The sequence below is a fragment of the Dicentrarchus labrax genome, unplaced genomic scaffold, assembly GCF_905237075.1.
Source record: "Dicentrarchus labrax unplaced genomic scaffold, dlabrax2021, whole genome shotgun sequence".
Lineage (NCBI taxonomy): Eukaryota > Metazoa > Chordata > Actinopteri > Moronidae > Dicentrarchus > Dicentrarchus labrax.
The window spans coordinates 13,008,025-13,028,305 of record NW_026136724.1 but is presented as its reverse complement, the minus strand read 5'-3'; the positions used below and the strand labels follow the sequence as shown (position 1 = coordinate 13,028,305).

At 40.0% G+C, this 20,281-nt stretch overlaps 1 protein-coding gene across 1 annotated transcript; it reads left to right on the top strand.

Annotated features, from left to right (window-relative positions):
• The first annotated feature begins 4,510 nt into the window (after positions 1–4,510).
• On the top strand, positions 4,511–18,143 carry dcp1b (decapping mRNA 1B). Its single transcript, XM_051392221.1, has 11 exons — positions 4,511–4,914; positions 5,451–5,491; positions 5,774–5,901; positions 12,511–12,577; positions 12,965–13,208; positions 13,381–13,479; positions 13,806–14,607; positions 14,819–14,869; positions 15,457–15,674; positions 15,752–15,961; positions 16,112–18,143. The coding sequence occupies exons 1-11, from the start codon at positions 4,756–4,758 to the stop codon at positions 16,187–16,189; spliced, it is 2,097 nt and encodes a 698-aa protein (XP_051248181.1). The 5' UTR covers positions 4,511–4,755; the 3' UTR covers positions 16,190–18,143.
• Positions 18,144–20,281: the final 2,138 nt, after the last annotated feature.

Genomic DNA, 20,281 nt, shown 5'->3' with positions numbered 1-20,281 from the left:
AGACATCTGATAAATGATTCTATTGATGACATTTGACAGATTAATTGTCTTTTTTCTGAAATATATATATATAGTGTTTTGTGATGCAGATGTCATGTTAATCTACTGTGCACTTAGGGGGAAAGTAAAGATTGTTGAATACCTGCGCTAATGAATAAATGGAAACCTTCCTGTAATTATTGGTTGTGTATATACTGAATGTAATATTGTTAGAAAAAGCAACATTTCAGCACTTAGAAAATACTTGTTTTGCAGAAAAATGGCTCATGTGACTGACTGAAATTGGTAATACGGGGACATCAGTACAAAATTTTACTGTTGAGGTGAAGCTAGTTCTAATAGTTAGGTATTTTATTTACCAGGGATTAGGGCTCATCCAATGGGTCACAAAATAAATCGGATGGTTTGTGAGATCTTAGACCATCTGAGAAGTTAAAAGGGGAATATTGTTCTCTGATGGAACTGCTAACAACTCATAGACACCGGAAACATGACAAGGGTCCTCATCTAGACATTCTATATTTATATATATTTTATATATTTATAAGGGGCCACAACCCCAAAAGGTTGGGGACCACTAGTTTAATGTTTCCCTTTCAAAAGGTATAAAGTAGAAAATGTAAATCCTTCAGCAACGTACTACCTCAAAACTGTACTCAAGCGCAATACTTGAGAAAATGCTCTTTCTTTTCACTTTCCACTGCTGCAGATGAATGCCTAGACAGATGGACCTTGAGTGGCATAATGGCCGTCTGAGTCTCCCTTTCACTTTCTTGCCAAGCCAGCCTCTGTTTGATTACACTGGCCAGTGAATGGAAGGACAGACGGAAGGAAGGATTGAAAGAAGGAAGAACGGATGGAGGGCAGGTCGTGGGAACAGACACTTGTGCCCAGGGGACACACAAACACACAAACTCACATACACAAATGTCCTCTGTAATCCAGCATGGAATATCTCTTCTATTTATGACTGTTCTATATTTGTAGTTCCCGACCCCTTTGTGTGAGTGCAAGTGTGTGTGACTTTAAAACTCAGTTGGTCTCTGGGAATCTCTGTACAGACAAACACACTCAAATGTATCCCATGTGGGGAACCAACAATCTGCTGGTCAGTCAAAGGGGAATCCCCTCCTGACAGAGGGAGCTACTTTAGTCACTTGTACAAATCAGGTTTTAGACATTCATTAATTTAATGACAACTAGATTCACACACTTAATATGAATATGAAGCTTTCTCTTAGGATCCATTCTACACTAAAATGAAGACAATGCTGAAGAAATATTTAAATGTTGCTTTTAATAAGTTAATTCCTGGTAATTTTTCAGCATTTGCATTCAATAATGTCCCTTGTCTCTCTTCCCTTCAAAAATAATAAGAGATAAAAATAAAGATTAAAGAGATAAAATGAAATGCAATGTGAATTTTAACATTTTGAAACATTATCTACCAAAGTAGTAACAATAATGAAGTTGTTTCAGTTTTTTACCAGCTAAGAAAGAAAATAAATCTGTTATATATCTAATTATGCATTTTTCTATGGCTTATGTCAGTTGTGCAAAATGTCAAGTAAAGGCAATCTAAAACTGTGCTGTTCATTATTAAGAGTAATTTCTATACTATAATCACAGAAATTGGCCTGTTCCAGAAATACTCATACATTAAATAGTGTGAGATATATAAAAGTGTGTTTACAATTAAACAAACGCCCCCATAGTGGAAATGCAATGGATACAATCACTTAAAACCTTATACCTCTTGAGAATATCAGATGTAGCAATGGCTTTTAATAAGGTTGATGTGTTACAGTCTGCATAGATACCAGTAGGGCTGCTCATTGACTATGGTCAAAACATTGTGGCCAGGCCTCCCTGATGTAAATATGTCTTAAAGAGTAGGCTACTGTGAAAAACTGGTTTTAGTTAAACTTTCTCATAGTGAGGCCACAATAAGCATGAACTTAAATGTAGTGCCAAATGAGTACCATAATACAGAATGTAATGTCTCCACCTGGAGCCACAATGGACCCGTATTGAAAACTCCAGGCAAGCCATCTATCACCCATTCACTGTGGCCCTTTGCCTACAGCCCCAATCGTTCAGTGTATGCCCTATGTAAATTATAGATCTGTTCCTAAACAGTTATACAGTCTCTTGCTTGTTTGTGCACACAGAATAAGCACATATTGTTTGGTTTCAACAGGCCTCACTTGATACAGGATAATGACTTTCCTTAAAGACATTTATTTAAAATAAGTATAAAATATACTTTGTTTCCATAAATTTCCATTATAAATAATAATTTCTCAACTTGTTCCATGATCCGTCATCTATTAACAAACAATGCGATGATGCAGTGATATTTTTTTCCAGTGTAGAAACAGAAATGACAATGTCCACCCCTCAGAACAATGCATATGCTTGTTAAATACCAACAAGCTGCCTACTGGCTCTGTCCCGTTATCCTTCCTGCCTGTGAGCCAATCACCAGCATCTCTAAGCCTATCCACACCAATCAGAGTCAAGTACTCAATCTTGACTGAACAGTATTGGCAGTATTGACCTGTTGATGGACAACTCATTAGCCTCATCATTGACAAGCACACACACACCCCTTACACACAGATAGATACCACCCTGACAAATACACATATATAGCTTGAAACACACACACACACACACACACACACACACACACACACACACACACACACACACACACTGACAAAGTAATAGACTTACTTTGCCAAGAGACAAATAGGCCCATGCTGAATCACAATGCAGCTATTTTTATGTTAATAGAGTGGCAGACGTGTCATAGTCTGACCTGGAAGTGCTTCATTCACATTTAAGAGGAGAAGTTGTTTAAAGTGCTTAAAGCAGATGTTTTTCAACCAGTGCTGCTTAAACTGAGTGAGCAGTTGGATGGCCATTGTTTTTCTCAAGGACACTCTGACATGACTGTTGATGGATGCACACCAGCTGTCTCTGTCACAGTATAAATCTAATTACTGAAACAACTATGACTGTACACTGTAGAGGATAGCAGGAGTGCATATTTCATACATAATGCTAAATAGTGGTAATTTAGTGATTAAAGAGCATTCATGTATGAAGTCTTCATTGGTGGTTGTGAGAGATTATAAAAGAGGTAATCTACTAGCAAACGCATACAGAATAAACGGACTTATGTATGTTCAATTGAAGAGGTGGCTACGTCTCCTCAAGTACCCTTGTAACTGAAAAGGATGTGTTGTTGAATATGGAGATTCGCTGTCAGGTGATGCAACTGATATTGCGTGATATGGGTATGGCTGATATGGATTTCAGGAACGTACAGTCCTGCAAGTCCTGTTCCTGTATCAGTTACTGCTCTGTCCTTGAGTATTAATTCCAGGAAGGATATGTCGAATTTCTGAACCATAGAGCTGGTGCATTATATACTGCAGCTAAAGTACTGGATCCAAAATTAGGAAGAAGAGGAATATGTTTCTTTACATAAAATATAGGAACAGAAGGATTGGTGAAGGTGAAAGTGAAATATGTATCAACCAGAACTATAACTACTATCAAAAGTGCCTTCATTTCTTCCGAAGAGGATGCTTGCCTGTGTGTGCACTCCTTCATCACCCATTTACAAATATCTGGAAAACCACCTGCAGGCACATAATTAAAATAAAATCATGCAGTTTATTTTTTACAAATGCAGGATTACAGGAGAGTTACCACAGAAATAAAAGCTATAGATGTGTGCTGCACTGTGCCTAAAGTGTAAAAATCAGTGATTCCTCTTTGCAGTGGAATGGACCTTGGTGAAAATAAATTGGTTTTTTTTCTATTGGGGGTTTGTGTAACACGGTGTAACTACTCTTTGAGGGGCTTTCCCTTAACATTAAGACAAAGCCCTTGGGTAATACTTACAAACACACACACACACACACACACACACACACGCATTCTAGTTTGAGCTTTGAGATCAGCTGCAGCCTATGCAGTAAGGGATGGTTGCGTTTTATCCATCCCTTTGATGCCCCCTAGTGCATTATATGGGAAATGTAACTGAGACTTGGGAGACATCAGTCAGCATCAGAGTCTGTGTTGCCCAACAGTCAGATATACTGTACACAGAGATGAAAGACGAGAGACACACATCAGCTGTTGACTTGTACGGAGAGAAGTAAACAGAGACATCAAGTTACAACAAAATCAAACAGGATAGGATATCAGGATATCTTCCCATACAATCACTAAGTGTTCAGAAACATGAGGATTTTGGCCCGTACAATACTGTAAATACGAAAATAAAACAGAAACAAAAACATTCTACAACCAACCAAGATGTAAGTATTGATTTAATATAAAAATATAAAGCTGAGACACCGAATTGTACACGGTCTCCTGATATTATCGTTAACCGAAGAAAGTAAGTTACCGTAATACTGAAAATCCCATCCATCGATTTTTCCAAGTTGATTGATAAGGCTGAAATCACGAAGCCTGCTGCGCAACTACTCACGTCTGGTTGTTTACAATCTATCTGCCTAAACATGGCCGTTGACAAACTCAGACATGGCAGTTAGAACTTGATAACTCTTGATTTTTTTAAATTTACAACTCCTAATTTGCCATACAAGTTACTGTGCAAATACACTTTTAATCGACGTTTTTACCGTGTTGCTGGTTTGGCTTTTATCTCACCTTTCTGTGGCTCGTTAGCCGCTGAAGCTAGGTAGCGAGCTAACTTCTCCATAGGGAACAATGACAGCGACTTCTGCAGGTAGCAGCAGCTTCCTCCCCGCTAAAGGACTGGACATAAGTCTGGCCGCCCTGCAGCGACAAGACCCATACATCAACAACATCGTGGACGTGGCCAGTCAAGTGGCCCTGTATACTTATAACAACAGGGCAAATGAGTGGGTAAGCCTGAACTTTGGTTATGTGCTAACTTAGCCTAGCTTCGTCGTCCTCCCTGATAGGCGCGCTTTGTGACTGACAGATTTACCCCAACTAAAGTTAACGTTACACTATTGTTAATCCAGCTGTGGTGATTTAGGGTTAGAAAAATTTTATTTTCCTTAAAAAAAAAAAGTTTTATTCTCTATTAACCACTAGACAGCACTTGTAGATACATATTTCCCCTATAGCAACAACCAGTTTTCAGCACTTTGTTCTCACTGTGTGTTTATCAGGAGACTGACTAGTTAAATTCAACAGCTTGATCTTGTTCACACATATATTTCTTTTTTTTTTTTTGTTTAAAATAAATATATATATATATATATATATATATATATATATATATATTTTATCATGTTTGTTCCAGTCATAAGTCTAATCTTTAGGCAGATAAATAAGACACTGACCGAAGTAAAGTGACACAAATGATGAATCCTTTTAGAAATCTGGGCCAGTCATGTCAGTTATATCACTTAGCTTTTTTGTGTGTTTTTCAGGAAAAGACAGAGGTGGAAGGCACCCTCTTTATCTACACAAGGTAATGAAACTGATGTTGGACTTTACCTAAAGTATAGTTCTGAGTTGTTGAGACTGCCTTTAAAGCTCTTTAACAGACATATTGAGACTACAGCCGTACTTGAGAGTCAACATGCAGTAAATTGGGACCAGTTGATGCTTTCCCTTCAGTATAGACTGATTTTATTTGATTATTTTTATGTGTAATATTATGGTAAGTGTGGTACAACATGACATAGCTGAAGTGCCTCTTGTTTTAAGTTGTGATTGACTTTTTTTTGTGCTTTGTCCCCATGTATTTCAGACTGGCATCTCCCAGGCATGGTTTCACCATTATGAACAGACTTAACATGGAGAACTTGACAGAGCCGATCACCAAAGACCTGGACTTTCAGCTCCAGCACCCCTTCCTGCTTTACCGCAATGCGCGATGTAAGGAGAAAGACGCACAGATACACATATACACACTTCTTGTTCTCACCACCTGTTGAACACAGCGTGCACATAGAGATTTAATATAGTTTTATCCCCATTCTAATTTATTTTAATGCAACAATCATTGCAATTAATTAGAATTAATAGCACCAAATTGATATGTCTTAGCTTTTTGAGATGTGAAAAAACCTTAGTTATACAGGGGCCAGTAACAATAGAGTGAGTCAAACCATCACAGACTGTACAGTCATAGATGTTAAAATACCATCACTAGCCATGTAGACAAAATAAATAGAAAAGTCTGCTGTGTAAATCAGAATCAGCCAGACACAATGAGAAAAAGTTATTAAAAGATAGAGACAAGACAAACAGGAAAGAAATAAAACAAGACCACATTTAACAGTTTACCCAGAAAAGAGATGGATAGAAAGACAAATATCAAACAGAGAGAGCACAGAGTCCTTAGCATTCTGCCCCCCTGTGTATACACAGATGTAGGTAATTGGGGATTTGGGACAACATTAAAATAGACAAAACAGCTTGCATTGTGCTTCTCATTGTTGTGTTTTGGCTCTGATTCGAAAGACTCCTGTGTCACTTTGTGTTACTCTGACACTAGATTTCTTACATGTATGTAAGCTATGCACACTGAATTGTGTATAATTCAGTCTCAGAATCCACATGAAACCATATCTTTGTGACTTTAGACCTTACAGTAATGTATTCACGTCACACTTAAACATGACAAGTGTATCTATAGCCACAGGGAGGAAGTTAAAATAAATTATCTTTAGATAAAAGATAAACAATTTGATAAAGCGTGTAGCGTTTCAGCTGTTAATTTCAGTGGGAAGCATTAGTTCCATATAAGGAGCAGAGGTATTGTGGTGACTCCAATTCTATCAGCCTGTCTCCCTCTGAGACCTACATCTGGCTTAGACACACACACACACACACACACACAAACACGTTGCAGAGTGTGCCTGTGGGAGAAGAGCCTGACAGCACTACAAAACCAGCCAGGAGAGATTAGATACACCACAACAGTCACTGATAATATAAACACACACTCACTCAGGAATCGCTGACACACACAGACCTCTGTCGTGGCCTCACACTCTCCATCAGGCTCAGTAAGAGGCAGGTGGAATGCTGTGTTTAGATACCAGTGGATTCCTTACGCCTGCTTTGATCCCCTTACTGTAGTACTTCATTATTCTTACTGACACTTAAACAACATATCCATTATTAAACATCCTGAAGGCAAAGTAAAATAATATGTTTGACTTCAACTTTCCTCTGCGACCTCTTAGCACCTTTTACATTTGATCTGCGGAAGTACTGGCCTTTAGATGTGGTCCGAGCATCGGTAATGGGGACTGAATTGCAAGTGAATGGCTAACTCGCATGTCTTGGGAAGGAAAGAAAATTAAAAACAAAATCAGTAATCACAACTCCGTTGATAACTATTTCCTCTCATAAAAAGGAAATATGGGCAGGGGCTATGCGATGTTAAGAGTGAGTGGTTGCATAGCAAACCTAATAGTCAGTGGCTCCAGCCGATTACACTGATTGAAGACGGATTATAAAGCGCCCAAATAAGGATAGAGGCAGTATCAAACTGATTTTTATCACCACAGCTGCTGTGATTTACTATGATTGTTGGACCGCAGATGATTTTTTTGAGCATTCATCTGTAACAAGGTTGAGCCAGCCAACAACACACATAAAAGAGAGAGAGAGAGAGAGAGAGACGCACCTTAGATGCTCTTAGAGACATAAAATTGCACAGCCTCCCCAGAGAAAGCCAGCAATGACAGAGTGTTTACCAGATGGGGGTATGTGTGGGATAGAGCAATCTCTTCCAGAGAAAACTATATAAACTGGAACTTTTTTTCCCCCTCTGGCTAACAGATCTGTAAGACTGTTTATGCCCCAGGCTGTTAGTAAATGCTGCAAGTCCCACTGTCTCGTAACCTCTGTGCGCAAGGGTCGTGGAATCTTATCATTAGACAAACATGTAGCTCTCAGTGCTGCCGTTACTTCCTGGAATGGCAGTTGGCACAGAGTGGCACTCCTAAAAATATACTAGATAGATATACTACAGAACAGGGCAAGATTCAGGGAAGAGAATTTTAGTGTGAGCCAGTCTTTATTTGTTATTTGTCTGGCAAATGTTCTAGTACAGAGGGACCAACAGAAGGCTTTTTACATTCCTTCCCATAAGCACCTACAGTCCCAAGTAGTGTTTCAGTGGTCCCATTATCTTCACATTGAGTTGGTCCCCTAACCTCAGCAGTTACTGTCTTCATCTTTGGCTGGTGACTTTGTCTGATCCACTAGATACTTTGACTGGGAACAACTGATGTGAATTTCTTATTTGATTTTAAAAAATCACAAATGTGCTTATGAAAGTTTATGTTACAGTACTCTCAGTTTCACTTGTGTGCAGCACTTTGTTATCTGTCCTCCTGTGCCATTGACCCACTCATGCAGATTTTGAACTGTACTGCATAGTAGCAGAGATAAAGTCACTGCGAAGGGTGGTTTCATTTTTCTATACTCCTGTCGACCGAGAGCCCAAATGTGTTGAATAACTTTATTTAAATTATTAGAATAATCTAATAATTAATCAAAGGAAACTTTCGAAAATCAGTTCATTGTTTAAGTCATTTTTAGGCATAAATGCCAAATATTACCTAGTTCAAGCTTTGTTTTTGTGTGATAGCAAACACAATATGAATGTTTTGGACTGTTGGTCAAACAAAATAGCAATTTCAAGACATCACCTTGGCCTTTAGAAAAGTGCCATTGCCATTTATTTATTTTCTGACATTTTATAGGCCAAATGATTAATCACTTAATGACAAAATTATCAGCAGGTTGATGGATTTAAGTATAAGAAGTCTGAATTTTAGGCCTTAAAAAGTTTTAAATATCATTATGTTATCATTACATTTACACTAATGTGGATGTGACCTTAAATGCTGTATGCACTGTAGCCCAATAGCCACATATACTGGATGTGGCCAACATGGGGTTCTGTATATCAGGTGTACGGACAGTCTTACCTCCAGGTCGGATGTATGTATATCCCAGGTCTTTCTCTGACACCAGCAAGCCTTTAAATCTGACCTCAGGTTCCTCCTCCAGTCTCTCATGTTTAGGTTTCCTCTGAAACAGGCCTCTCAGCATGACTCCACTGGTCTCTCAGTAGTCTCTAGTAATTTCTCAGATTCTACCTTGAATTTCGACTTCAAAAGGTTCAATGAAGGTGATGCTAAAAGTTGCCGCTTCCTCCGATTCAGTTTTCCTTTTTCAGAAATGAAGGATACACTGATGCACTGGGTTGTCCCTTTAGTCAGGTCAGGTAGTGCACATACAGCTGTCACAGCAGTTGTGGCAAAAAGAGCAATATGAACGTGGCTGCAGTTAAGCCTCAGGAGGAAGTCATAAAAGTGTAACACTAGCAGTAATGTCCTCTTAGATGAGCGTCTCGGTAGCTGTAAATCTCAATATTTACTCCTCCAAGGTCATGAATTCCATTCCTACAAACAAAGGAAGTGATGGTTCTTCTCAGACAACAGTAATTCCAATCATGAATGTGTGTTACTGTAAGAGCACATACCCCTAACCTCCAGTAAACTAAATATCTAAGCTAAAAGAATATCAACACTGTTACTCATAACTGATTCACTGAGCTCTCTCAACAAAGCTGATCACATACTGCAGTTAAAGCACACCTAATCCATCAACACTGCTGCTAACGAATATGTCTGCATTTCTAACTATGCTAAAGCTAAACAACAAAGCGTATTCTTTGAGAAGTCCCAGTAGTGCAGTTCAAGCATTTAAACCTCCTGGAAAATGCAATGTTGCTGTGCAAATCAGATATAACTAAAAAATGTCTTCTTTTAAAAGCCAAGATCCAAGTAGTTAGAACAGTCAGTGACAGATTGAAGTGTTGCTTCCAAGATTTTAAAATGTCTTCTTATGCATCCAAGTCCCACTGGAGTCCCATCAGAGAGTTACTGTCTACAGTCTACAACAGACATCACGTGCAGCAGTGCCTTCGCTGTTTTGGCTGGTTTGTCGTAGTCACAGAGGGTTTGAAAAGGACCACACAGCTTTAGTCTTGGATCACCTACAAAATTCAGCTGAGTGATTATTGCCAAAGTTTCCTATACTCCTTGTTCAGACTGTAAGGGGATGCCATCATATTCAGAAGTTAGATTTTCTCAGTTAGTGGCCCCTCCTAATAGCGATCTCACACTTTTGGTCATCCTTCTGATGAAGTTATCTGCCTATGTGACGGTTCAGTGGAGTTCGCTGTCCAGTTCACTTGTTCAGGATCTCTGCTTCACTTATTCAATGTAGATGTCCCTCCGCCTTTCTTCCTCTCTCTATTAGTCTCCAGTGTTGTTGACTGGAACCCTTTTCTCTCTAACGTTCACCCTGAAAGCTCAACCTTGTGGCCACAGCCACTTTTCTATTGGTGCTACTGGTTGTAGTCCTCCTCCCACTCTCCCGCTCCCTCTCTGACTCTCTTGTCTATCTTGTTGAGGCTTAGACCTTTGGCATATCAGGGCCAACCCTTTTCTTCTCCTGTATTGGTCTTTTGGTTTGGGTGAGGCAGGAGAGCATGCCGGTCAAAGAGACTGTCTTGTGTCTGAAGTGCCACAGGTTCTTGTCCTTTTCTGTCTCTCATCAATTCACTTCAGTTTAACATCTTACATTCACTGACAAAGCTCAGTCTCTGTTTCCTGACAGCTAAGGAGCTTGCAGAACTAGATCTTTCCCCGCTTGATGGACTTGTTGATAATCTCCTCTCTAACACACCTCGCTTCTTCCTATTTTATATCCGTCTCGCTCATTTTTTTCTCAATTTTCCAGCTCTCTGACTTTGACTCTGTCTCTGTCAAACAGTCTCATCCCCAGTGAGCACTAAGTGGCTCTGGCTCCACCAGGCAGTCTCCCACTGCAGTTACTTATTTGGTACAGGGCTGATTTTCCCAGGCTCAACTGAACTCTGTGTGTGTGTGTGTGTGTGTGTGTGTGTGTGTGTGTGTGTGTGTGTGTGTGTGTGTGTGTGTGTGTGTGTGTGTGTGTGTGTGTGTACACGTGTGTGTGTGTGTGTGTGTGTGTGTGTGTGTGTGTGTACACGTGTGTGTGTGTGTGTGTGTGTGTGTGTGTGTGTGTGTGTGTGTGTGTGTGTGTGTACGTATGTGTCTCTGCCTCTCCCTCTGTCTGTTCCCCCCCATCCATACTGACCTTAGTGGCTTGTCCAACCTAATTTGTAGCCAAGTGTGTGTATTTCTGTGCATGTCTGGCTGTGTAGGAATGTGTGTGCGTGTGTGTGTGTCTATGTCTTTGATATGACAGTGGTGGTAACTAGACTCCACTTTACTTTCTGTTCTCGCTCTGTTCTGACTGGCTTTAAATCCTTCCTCTCTGTTTCATTCATAAGTGTTTTTTTTCCTTTCTTTACTTCATATCTTTAACGCTTTGCCCTTTTCCTTTTTGAGATTGGCCTTATCTTATCTAGATCCACTTAAGACAGTAAGTGTGTTGAGGTGTGCGATGATGTCCTGCTGTCGTGATTACGGCTTGGTATCAAACCGCAATACTTTTTTTGGGACTGACTGAAATATGTTTGCAACACTGTCATGTCAACCCCCAAAATCTGGCATCAAATCCTTCGATCAGAATGATGATCCTTTCATCTTATTTTTTGATCAGACAGTTTCTGATTTAAATCATATTATATCCCTTAAACTTACATTTATATTAAGAATTGTTTTGGTGTTTTTGGTACCAAAACTCAGGTATGTCATTGGTACTAGTACTGGAAAAATGACATGATACCTAGAGACTTGTTTGAGTGGTTAAGTAAAAGAAGTTTAAAGGTCGTGGGATCTGTACATTTTTTTAGACCTTCACTGTTTTTATTAACCGGTACTAAATTTTGTTGCTGGGCAAAATCATGAATCTCTCCTCACTGACTGGAATTGAATACGTATGCAACAATGCCATCTCTTTTAATATGCTTTTAGGAGTCACTGCAAATGAAAATGGCAAAATGAGTCACTGTGCCATCATGTAATGCATTTTTATCTATTTAGTTACTGCAGTGTAATCTTGTAACAAATGGGTGTTAGTGTTGCCTTTTTCCTCCCTTGTTGACCATGTTTATGTAGTTCAGGAGACTCCTGGGGCCCATAATGGCACTGCTGGCTTCTGTTCCCATTGGGAAATGACTAATATTAAACCCTGGGTTTAGACCCAGCAGGACTAATAATAAACGGTTTACATGTCTGTCAGGCCTGCACTGATGTCATAGCAGCAGAGCTGTACGGCAGCATGTCTGTGCCTTTATTTGATTGTAAGGGAATGGCAGGTCAGAAAACTAATTTTGTTGTCTGCTGACCTTACTGGCTGGTGCACCTCAACAGGCAGTTTCATTATTTTACAGGCTAAGTTGATTTTTAGCTTCGACTGAGGCATTACTCCAGACCAGAGTTACATTTCTGTTTATGAAACATGTTCAAAAGTTCCCTTCTCTCTCTCTTTTCCCCCTTTTTGTCCCCCTTATCCTCACTCCCCCAGTGGCTATCCATGGGATTTGGTTCTACGATAAGGAGGACTGTCAACGCATTGCCCAGAGGATGAAAATGTAAGTCCTTATGTAACCACAAACTCTATACACCACTTAAAGAAAACAAATTCAAAATGAGATTTGGTTTGCCAAACAGGGACTAGTGAATTACGGCCACCGTGGCTGTGAGAGTTTGTTTCATATTTGTCTGCACATGACAGAGGCTACATGTTTATAAGTGGATCTGTGTCTGTGGGGCTTAGAGCCAACAAATGACAAATATGGTGTGTTTGTTTGAATGAGCTTGGCTCCCAAGGTGAGCGAATGTGTTTCTTTTACTTTGACTAACATATATTACAAGTGAAGTAAAGTGGTAGTCTTATCCTGACCAAAGTCCCTTTACTGCTTGCCTTGTATTGAGCTGTATGTATTCTCTCTCTCATGGACTAAAATGTATGTGTGTAGTCTGACCCAGCAGGAGCAGGCCCTGGCTCAGTCTCAGGGTGGATGGTTGTCCCCAGGAGGGGGAGGTGTAGTCGGAGGAGTAATCGGAGGAGTAATCGGAGGAGTAGTCGGAGGAGTAGTCGGAGGAGTAGTCAGAGGAGGAGGAGGAGGAGGAGTTGTTGGAGGAGGAAGAAGAGGAGAAAGAGATGCAAAGGCAGTGGACATCATCCAGATGTTGACTAAAGCACGCACAGAGTATGACAAGGTAGGGAAACCAAAGACTGTAACAAATAGAACCTTAGAGATTGATATTTTGGATGGTTTGACATGATTACCTTCTGGAAAACTGTGACACACATTTTATTTGATCATTTGTATTTCGTCTCCCATTTTCCTTCCTCTCTTTTTATATCCCTCTTTCAATATGTCTCTCTCAGGGGCAGTCTACATCAGAGCCAAAGGAGATTGGTGGCAGCAGTGTTCTTTGTGGAAATCCCAACCTGATCAAACCAATACCCGTTAAACCAAACACACAGGTGAAACACCCACATCCTACTTCCTCTTTCGCTCCAGGGTTGCATTCAGTACATCGTCTTTCCTTGACGATCAGCCCCTGACAAACAGGCAGAGAACATATCTGGTCCACAGCAAGCGAGCAAAGGCAAGGGATCAGCTAAAGTTTAAATAAATGGTACTCACAAACAGTAACCAGGAACTGTTGCCATTACAAACAGTATTTGGTCCATTTTATTCATTCAGACCTTTGCAGTTCGCCACTTCAGAAATAACTGCATCATAGTTGTGTCTTGTCATGCTTACTGCCCCCCTTGCCTCTCTTAACCTCTCTGTTTGCATCTTTCAGGACAGTGAAGGTGCTGAACCTAGGCCTCTCTCTCTCGCCACTCTTTTTGGCTCCCAACATCAACACTCATCCAAACCTGACCCAATGTCTCCTTTGGGTGCCCCCTCGGCGGGGCAGTCATCGGGAAAAGTCACTCGTCCGCCTGTAGCCCGCACGTTGACATATGAGGATACGGTGAACTCTAGAAGTTTGACCTCCAAGGGAGGGAACGTCACCATGGCTGAGTGTTCAGATAGAGGGCTCAGGGCTGTGATTGGAGGACAAACTGTCAGGGAAGATGGCGCTGTCGTGGGCTTACTGCCGAGTCCCACTACCACCCAACAGCATCAGCAGCAGCAGCAGCAGCCTCAACACTGTGCAGCCATCCAGAAGCTCATGCAGGGACAGAGAGGGGTCTCTGGAGGAGGGGTGCTTCAGACCTTGTCCGAGTCCCCCGAGAACAGGCTGTGTGACAATGGGGTGCCACTGGAGCATCACCACCATCACCATCTGTTCCATCATCATCAACAGCACCACCACCATCATCATCATCAACAGCAACAGCTTCAACCTGACCCAATCAAGAGACTTTTCCAAACCCAGCCACCTCCTCCCTCCTTCACCTCTGCTCCTTCACTGTGTTGCCCCAACCCTCCTCCTCTGCAGCAGATCCCCCATCTCCCCTCCCAGCCCATAATGGTGGATTCTGTGTCATGTGCCCACCTCCAAGCGCAACAAAGCCAGCAGCTGTTTTTCAGCCTATCTAAACCTCAACCAGAGGCACAGCACAACAGTCAGTCAGCTTCAGGTATACAGGGAACAGGTGAGACATCTCTTATGCTATCAATGTGCCAGCAGTATGACCCTGTGCAGTTACAAGTGAATAAGTTATACTATATACACTTCTCTGGCAAAAGTAAGCGAGGATGTTGATAGTAGAATGTATTGAATAATAATTAATCGCTAATAAATAGATAAAGGGTACAAAAAACTTCCTCATATCATTTTCAGTCATGTTTTTGCTGCTTTAACAGGTTTGATGCCATCTCAGGTGGCCAATGACCAAGTCTTTCAACTTCCACAAGGTATGACATCACTTTTCTTAAAATAACTTAGTCACTTTGCAGTTTTTGTGTCACACAAACTTAAGTCAACCATTACACAGATTCCAACCTACTTTTTAAAAGCATTTTCTGTCAAAGTGCCCATAAATCTGTGCCGTTGTGTACAGAATTTTTAAATTTTAACCACAGTACGCACTCACATTGATGTAAACTGGCAGGTTTTCAGAACTTTGCAGACCGCCGCATTGTAGTAGTTGCAAGTTTTAGCTCATATAGTTGCAAATCTTTGTTCTGAACTTGGCTGAACAGACTATACTGTGTGTCTGTGTCTGCCGGGTCTTGGAATCCGTTCCATAATGATCTATTATCTAATTGAATGTATTGACTATTTCTGTAAAACATGCCTGATTGAATATCTCTAATCTGACAAAACTGTGTCAGTTAACTATTAATTTAATATTCTCACAGGTATTTTACTATGTATGCATCTATCTATATCCATTTCTCTATTTAAATTCTGAAATGTCTCTGCCAAGATGCCTGTATTATCTGTGTAAGATATTATAGAAATAATTCTCATCAGTGGGGCTCTTACGCTCTCTTGTCAGGTCTGTCTTCCCAGATGCCTGGTGTGGTGTCGCCTCATGAGCTCCTGCAAAAGCTCCAACTGGTCCAGCAAGAGCAAAACCTGGCTTCCCATGATTCACCTCGACTCTGTCCAGGACTGGCTCCTCGATTTCTGGGGCCCACTCATGGTCAAGGTGCAGGCTTAGTCCCAAACCAAACCACAGCCACTGCAGGACAAAAGGCTGCACTGCAGTTTCAGGTAAGCATTGTGAACTTTGTTTCTACTGACTGGAAACAGCTAATAAGGAGTACTAATAACTGTCCCTGTCTGTCCAGGTCATCTCCCCCCAGCGAATACCAGCCACTGTGGCCCCCAACCTGCTCCTCTCTCCCAGTGTGTTCACTCAAGCAAAGGTTAGTGGCGGGCTGTCAGTTGCCCAGGGGAGTGGCGCTGCCCCCTCAACCCTGTCCAGACCCCTGCTGCAGGAGGAGATCAGAATCCTGTCCAGAAGCCAGTTACAAGCCACACTGCTGCATCTGATCCAGGTAAGTATCTGACTGACACATTACATGCCCAGGGCCTCACATCATATTACATTGTTAATTTCTTGTGTTTATGTTTTATTCTAAGCTGTGTACTTCATGCACACACACATACATATATATAGTATGGTCATCGTTGCTTGTGTATTTCAGACTGACAGCTCATTCCTGGACAACATCTATGAAGCCTACGTCAGCCGCGTTGCTAACGACTCCAGCAGCAAGTACTGATGACTCCTCACACCCTCTGTCTATACATACATCTTGTCCAGACCATTCTTACACTTAATATGGATGTACCACTTCCTCCTCCGAAATCCCCACAGCAATCACTCTCACTATGCACTGTACAGCAAGTCAGCCCAGCTCAATTCAATCCAAACCAAGTTTCTCTGGTTGAAACAAAAAAAGCAGTTATCAAAAATTATAAATGTTTGTTTCCGTATCAGAAATGCACAACCCCCCCTCCTCCCAATGACTCGTCTGAAAAATAACTTCTTCAGACTGAGGACCGCTATTTTTGGCACAAATGTGGCATAAACATGTAGTCTTGACCTTACCTGTATTTAAGGGACAATGTTGCCTATATTCCAGTTCACTCAGTGGAGACAATATGCTGCAATCTCACAGGTGTTTGAATTTAGTTGTAACCTGCACTATTTCCTTTTCACCAAGTGTAGCAATTTCGTTTAGTTTTGTTATAATCTGCAGTCTTTACTCCGACTCAGTCGTCTAACACCAGCCAGCCTTCTGGGCTTTAACAAACAAGTCTTCCTAGTCTAAGAACTAGAGCTGAAGGATATTCTCAAACTGACTTGAAAATGACTTCACTGAAGTATAAAACATGTTAAACCTGTTGTGTTTTATGTACATTTGGTAAAGTATGTTTAAATGTTATCAGAATTTGTTGGATTTGAATTTACAATTATTTTAAATTAAATTCTTGTTGGTTTACTTTCTAAAGTAATTTTAAGTATATTTTACTATCCAGATTCCTTTAAATTTATTATTAAAACAATACCTTGGTATTTAGATTTTTTGTCTTGTTTTAGCAGACCCTAGCTGTGATAAATATCTGTATTGGTATTTTAGTTACAGTCACTAAATGTTGTCACTGAATATTATTATCATGATGAAGAATTCAAAATGACATGGTATCCACCTGACTTGAAGTAATAAGGAAAGTACAGGAGATTGTTTACCTGCACTACCTCACAGACAGCTAGTTTAGAGGTGTTTTCTGTGTTTATTACTTGTGGCAGATTGTCAGTCATGTGATTGGACAGTTTTAGATATCATATATGCCAGTCAGGATTCTTGTTTCAGTTTAACTAAAGGGTTTTCATCATTGCATCAAAAAGCATTGACAACCTTTTAGCACTCAGAGCCATTACTTTTTTTTTTAGCATTCATGCCACGGTTCTTGAACATTACCTCTGTCAAACAACACAACTTATAATATAATAAAATAATAAAACAATTTATTGTTTAAACACTTTGTTATTGATAGTAAATCCGGTTAAATAGATAATTGTTTAGTTAAAGGGAGAATTTAGGCAATAAAAAGCAGCAAAGGAAGGCGTTCTTAAATATATCTGGTAATTGTTTGGACTTCACAGCCGAATATATTAAAGAAAATGCATTTCAAAGATACTGTTATGCTATATATATATTGTATAAAATGTCAACCAACCAAACTAAGTTTCCTCATTCAGTACAGCAGAGAAGTCGCAGTCAATAAAATGTTAAATTTTTTCGGGGCCAGGGTTTGCAGTTTGTGTTTCGTTCCTTTGCTAAACTAGCCAGACTATACAGTAGCTACCAGAGAGTACACACAAACAGCAGCCACAAAAAAAAGAGAATGCATAGAATATTTTTATCCTATTTTTGTACTCAAGAAGCAAAATGTATTGTTCTCATAGTACAAATAACCAGCATGTTACATTACAGAGTATAAATAAAAAAAAAAACATTCTTTCAACATTGAACATTTCTAGAGTTATTTGTCTAATTCAAGAGATGTTATCCGTAATCTTTTTTAAAACATTGTCATTTAAAATAATATGAGACATTGGAATGTTAATGGAAACATTTTACACGTTTTATTTCTTTTTGTCAGGAATGTTTTGCTCTTACATAAACTGGAATATATATTTTACGTGGATATTAAATGTTCTCAAACTGCCTCTGTTGTTGTTTGCGGTCTTTTTTTTTGTTGTCTCTATGGATCTGCATGGCTGACTATTATTATGATGATTGTTATTATTATTCAAGATTGATCCAGCCTCATGTTGCACTAATCACAGTGAAGGTACACTCTTTATTGCTTTAATGTCACATCATTGCCACAATCAATAGCGTAACATAATGTCCACAGTGATTAATCAACTGATTTTTACACACCCAGCAGTATTGAGAGACATTGCCCAATTAACTCAGACTTTATACAACATTAGTTTTTTCCAATATTACATCGTTCCCTGTGTTTGTCGCGCCTAAATGAGCACACAGTACGAGCCAATATAGCAGAGTTGCTGACACAATGGTGGTAATTTGACTCAACAGGGGAGTTCTCATTTGTAAATGGACAAAAGAGAAGAGGGCAGGTGACCCAGTAGACTTTACACTTCGAAAACCCAGTTAAGATCCATCAGCATTTGAAGCAGCTATACTAACTGGACCTTGTGGTGAGAACTGTTATTTCCTTTGAACCTCACCTTTTAGGCTTGATGAGGAAAAATGCTGAAAGTAAAATGGAAAACTGAGCAGTTTCAGTGACAAATAATCGAACTCCACCTGCCATCGTATGACTAAATGATTGAAATGAAATGGACCTTGTGTTGAGATTGTTTTATCAGCTGCTGTTTCTGAAGCTGCGGCACGGTGGTGGGGTGGTAAGCACTGTTGCCTCACAGTAGGAAGGTTGTGGGTTTGAACCCGCCAGCCGGCTAGAGCCTTTCTGTGTGCCGTATGCAGGTTCTCCCCATGTCTGCGTGGGTCTTCCCCTGGTGCTCCGGCTTCCTCCCCACTGTTCAAAAGCATGCAGGTTAGGTTAATTAACATCTATAAATTGCCTGTAGGTGTGAATGTTTGTTGTCTCTATGTGACAGCCCTGTGATGGACTGGGGACCTGTCCAGTGTGTACCCCACCTCTGGGATTGGCTCCAGCCCCTGACCTTCCAAAAGAGTGGTTATAGAGAATGGCTGGATGTTTCCAAGGTAAAGAATGGACTTACGTAACACATTTTTTCTTTTATTCAAGTTCAGGTGAAACTCCCAATATGTGTCAGTGAGTGTCAGCTATAAATGCGAATGGAAAAAATAGCAAGCAGAAATTAAATGAAGTGGAGGACAAAATGTTTGAAGAAGATAAGATCTGGGTATAAGTGAGGGTTATGAGTCAGTCAATCATATTTAATCTCTGAGAGCAACATCAAATCTTCCTTACTGAACAGATCCATACAAATCATCTAGTTACTTACAATCTTAAATCATTACAAAAATGACTCTAGTTGTGGAGAAAGTCAGTTGAAAGAATAAGTTGTATATCCTCTTTATTGTTCACTTGCTTTCCAATGTCATTCTGAACATTCAACAAACTGTAAAATAAATATAAAGCCTATTCAACTTTAACACACAGATTTAAGATAACAATATACATAAGATATATAAAACTAAATAAAATTCATAATATTAATTTACAATAAAAAATACATAAAACAAAACTCACCATGCAAGGTAATCTAAAACATTTTCTTGCTGATTCTCATGGTTTTCAGGTTACTCAAATTATTTTCAGACTACCAGTGCAACAATTGCATTTGCTGGTTCTGAGTGAATTAAGTTAACAACAAATCACACACACTAACTGACTGATTCATTGACGGACTTATTGACTGATTCAAAGAAAACGGCCCCTCAGGTGAAGTCATCAGCTGGTCTCCCGTGGCGACGATAGACTCTCTGGACGATGGTGATAATGACCTGTCACTCACTGTTCCCCCATGCTTACATACAGTATGTGTCTTAAAATAAACAGACTGCTTATGGCAGAAGGAATACGTGCCTACATGTATGTATGTAATACGTAAATCCAAAAATCTATAAGAAAACTTCACAAGTTCATAATATTATTGGTACTCTAAGGAATTTATGATATCTTTGTGTGTATGTGTGTGTGTGACAAGTCCATTAGTACTAATTAGTGTTGCTGTTATCAGGGCTGTTAATGGCTCCCTAGTAACAGCTCGGAACCCAAACACCGGTAGGAAACGCAGCGTAAAGCGATGAGAGTCCAATCAGTGTCCTGCCCACTTTTTTTGT